The following is a 2,938-nucleotide window of genomic DNA, read 5'->3' as shown; positions in this document are numbered from 1 at the left end:
GGCACCAGATCAGCGTGACAGGGGGCAGCGCCCAAACCCCCTGATCGCCCTGCGGCTCTGTGTGTGACAGGGTGCGACGTCCCACCCCCCCCCCCCCCCCCCAGCCTCTTCCAGGAGCGGCTGCTCAGCCAGCAGGGAGTGGCAAGAAATATGCAAAGTGATGAACAACAAAGACCTACAACCAAGATTACCCAGCAAAGCTCTCCCTTTTTCTTCTTTTTTAATATATTTTTATTGATTTCAGAGAGGAAGGAAGAGGGGGAGAGAGAGAAATATCAATGATGAGAGGGAATCATTGATCGGCTGCCTCCTTCCTGCACGTCCCCCTACTGGGGATCGAGTCCGAAACCCAGGCATGTGACCTGACCGGAATCGAACCCGGGACCCTTCCGTCTGCAGACCGATGCTCTATGCACTGAGCCAAACCAGTTAGGGCTCAATAATAAAGATTTTTTTTTAAAGAGAGAGAGAGAGGGAGAGAGAGAGAGAGAGAGAAGGGACCTGCTGGCTTGTCTAAGGTCCCCTGGCCCTTGGCTGCTGAGCACACGACTCTGACCAACGTGAGCGGCGCCCCCTGGAGGTGTGCGACCTGTCGGTACTGCAGCTGGCTCAGCCTGGGACCCTGCCCCTCACCCTGGGAAGCTGGGGCACAGCCACCCAGACTGCCATTTGCACAGACAGACATGGAGACTTGGGGGGGGTGTAACCCCTAGTTAGAGCAGGGGAGAGGGTGCCGGGAGGGGGCGCGGGGAGGGCTGGCTGGTTCCCTTCCCCTCCGGGCACACGGGGTGCTGGACCCCATGCCTGCGTCCAATCCGTGGGGGACCGAACCTCCCGCTCTGACCTGGGTGCTGGGATGGGGGGACAGATGGCTGCAGACCTTATCTTCTTTATTATTATTATTTAATTATTTTTTTTCCAATCCTCACCCGGGGATGTGTTCCCATTGATTTTCAGAGAGAGTGGAAGGGAGAGGGAGAGACAGAGAGAAGCATCGATGTAATAGAAACACACTGATTGGTTGCCTCCTGCACATGCACCGACCAGGGCCCGGGCTGGGGAGGAGAAGCCTGCAACCGAGGTCCGTGCCCTTGATCAGAATCGAACCCGGGACCCTGCCGCTCTATCCACTGAGCCACACTGGCTAGGGCCACACCTTATCTTCTTCAGATTACATTCCAGACCGAACTATTTTTAGAAAAACACATTCCTCTTCTCTCTTCAAGAGGCAAAAGCGTCCGAGCTGTCACCTAGGACACTCGACAGCCAAGGCAGGGCTGTCTACAGCGTCACCACGTGTAATCCCCACGGCGGACGGTGTCAGGCGGGGAGCCGGGCAGGTGCCAACTTTTAAGTGGATCATGGACAACGGGACCGCTTCCAGCGGGGGACCAGGACGAGCATGAAAACCCGGCTCACTTCAGAAAATATGAAAATAGCCCGGCCGCCCCTCCCGGGCCCTCCCGCCTGGCACAGCCTCTGAGCACAGGAGGAGCGGCCGGCTCCCCTCGGGCCCCTGCTCCAGGCTGGCCAGCTGAGCCGAGTGCGAGTGAGGTCTGAGGTCGGGGCCTGGGATTTACAGGCCATAAACAGCCCCAAATGCGTCAGCTGTTTTGCTCGGAGCGGCCTGCTCAGCTGGACGGCCCCGCCTGGTCCCTCCTGGTCCCTCCCTGGGCGGGAGCGGTGGGTGGCCCAGGATGTCTTCTCGTAAACTCGGAGGTTTTCCTGGGGAGAAGGCGTCCCTGCCGCTACCTGTGTGGCCCCTCGGGAGGTCCCAGCGGACCCAGCACCCCTTTCTCTCCATCCTCCCCACTCCCTCCCGGCTGCCACCACATCTCAGTGGCTCCACAAACCCCTCCCCGTCCACGGGGGCAGAAAAAGATAAGATGTTGAGCATCGACCCATGAACCAGGAGATCCCGGTTCGATTCCCGGTCGGGGCACAGGCCCGGGTTGCGGGTTCCGTCCGCAGTGTGGGGCGTGCAGGAGGCAGCCGGCCGATCCATGATTCTCTCTCATCATGGATGCTTCTCTCTCTCTCTCCCTCCCTTCCTCTCTGACATCAACAAAAATATATTTAAAAACAGAAAGATAAGAAGCTGAGGGTCCCGTGGGGCAGGGACCGGGCAGAGGGTTTACAGGCTGAGGCAGGGGCCGGAGGGCACAGGGCAATTCGCAGAGGAAGGAAGCGGAGGAGCAGACACTGGGGGGGCGGGGGGCCCACGGGGTAAAACGGGGACAGGGGCCGGGAACCCGGGAGGAGGCGGCTCAGCTGCGACCCGATTAGAACCCGCCGTCACCCACACACTTTCTCTCCTCAGCAGCCTCTCAAGACAGACAGATTCGAGCTGATCACTTGGCACAAACGGGGGGGGGGCGGGGGCGTCGCCCAAGGTCCACGCACAAGGGATGGGACCAGCACTCTTTCCGGGGCCCCTCCCACCTACCAGCCTTTTGAAGGTCAAGGACTAGGGCGGGGACACCATAGAATGACAGCCAGGGGGGCCAATGAGAGGAGGCATCAGCCCCCCCCCCCCCCCCCCCCGAGTTCAGCACAGAATGACAGCCACCGGGGCCAATGAAACGTTGGCCCTGCCCACCACACCCACGTCTAGAAGGAGGACCAAGTGCATTTCAGGGGCGATCAAGACCAGAACGCGGGGGCCCCTGGCACAGCCCAGCAGACACGTGAGGGATCCCGCCCCACAGGTCCCTCTGTGTCCCCCCCTCCCCGGCCCGCCCCCCGCAGAGCAGGGCCCGCCCTCACCCGGTGGTGATGTCCTCGTCCTCCGTCATGGTCTTGCCCATGAGGTCGCTGTCGCTCATGTAGCCGGACTTGAGGTCGGCGTCGTCCGAGTCCAGGCGGGAGATGTGGGTGAGCTTGCTGGGGCTGCGCATGGGCATGGTGTGCGAGTAGTGGGCGCGCTCCCCGTGCATGT

General features: G+C 60.9%; 1 protein-coding gene across 1 annotated transcript in view; it reads right to left on the bottom strand.

Annotated features, from left to right (window-relative positions):
• NAV1 (neuron navigator 1) overlaps positions 1-2,938 on the bottom strand; it is a gene marked incomplete at its 5' end in the record, with an annotated part of 68,855 nt that overhangs the window by 41,867 nt on the left and 24,050 nt on the right. The window contains one exon of the mRNA XM_014533393.1: positions 2,767-2,938. Within this exon, the coding sequence (XP_014388879.1) occupies positions 2,767-2,938 (172 nt within the window). The remainder of the gene's footprint in view (positions 1-2,766) is intronic.

The sequence above is a fragment of the Myotis brandtii genome, unplaced genomic scaffold (assembly GCF_000412655.1).
Source record: "Myotis brandtii unplaced genomic scaffold, ASM41265v1 scaffold975, whole genome shotgun sequence".
Classification (NCBI taxonomy): domain Eukaryota; kingdom Metazoa; phylum Chordata; class Mammalia; order Chiroptera; family Vespertilionidae; genus Myotis; species Myotis brandtii.
This window is presented reverse-complemented; position numbering and strand designations above follow the sequence as displayed.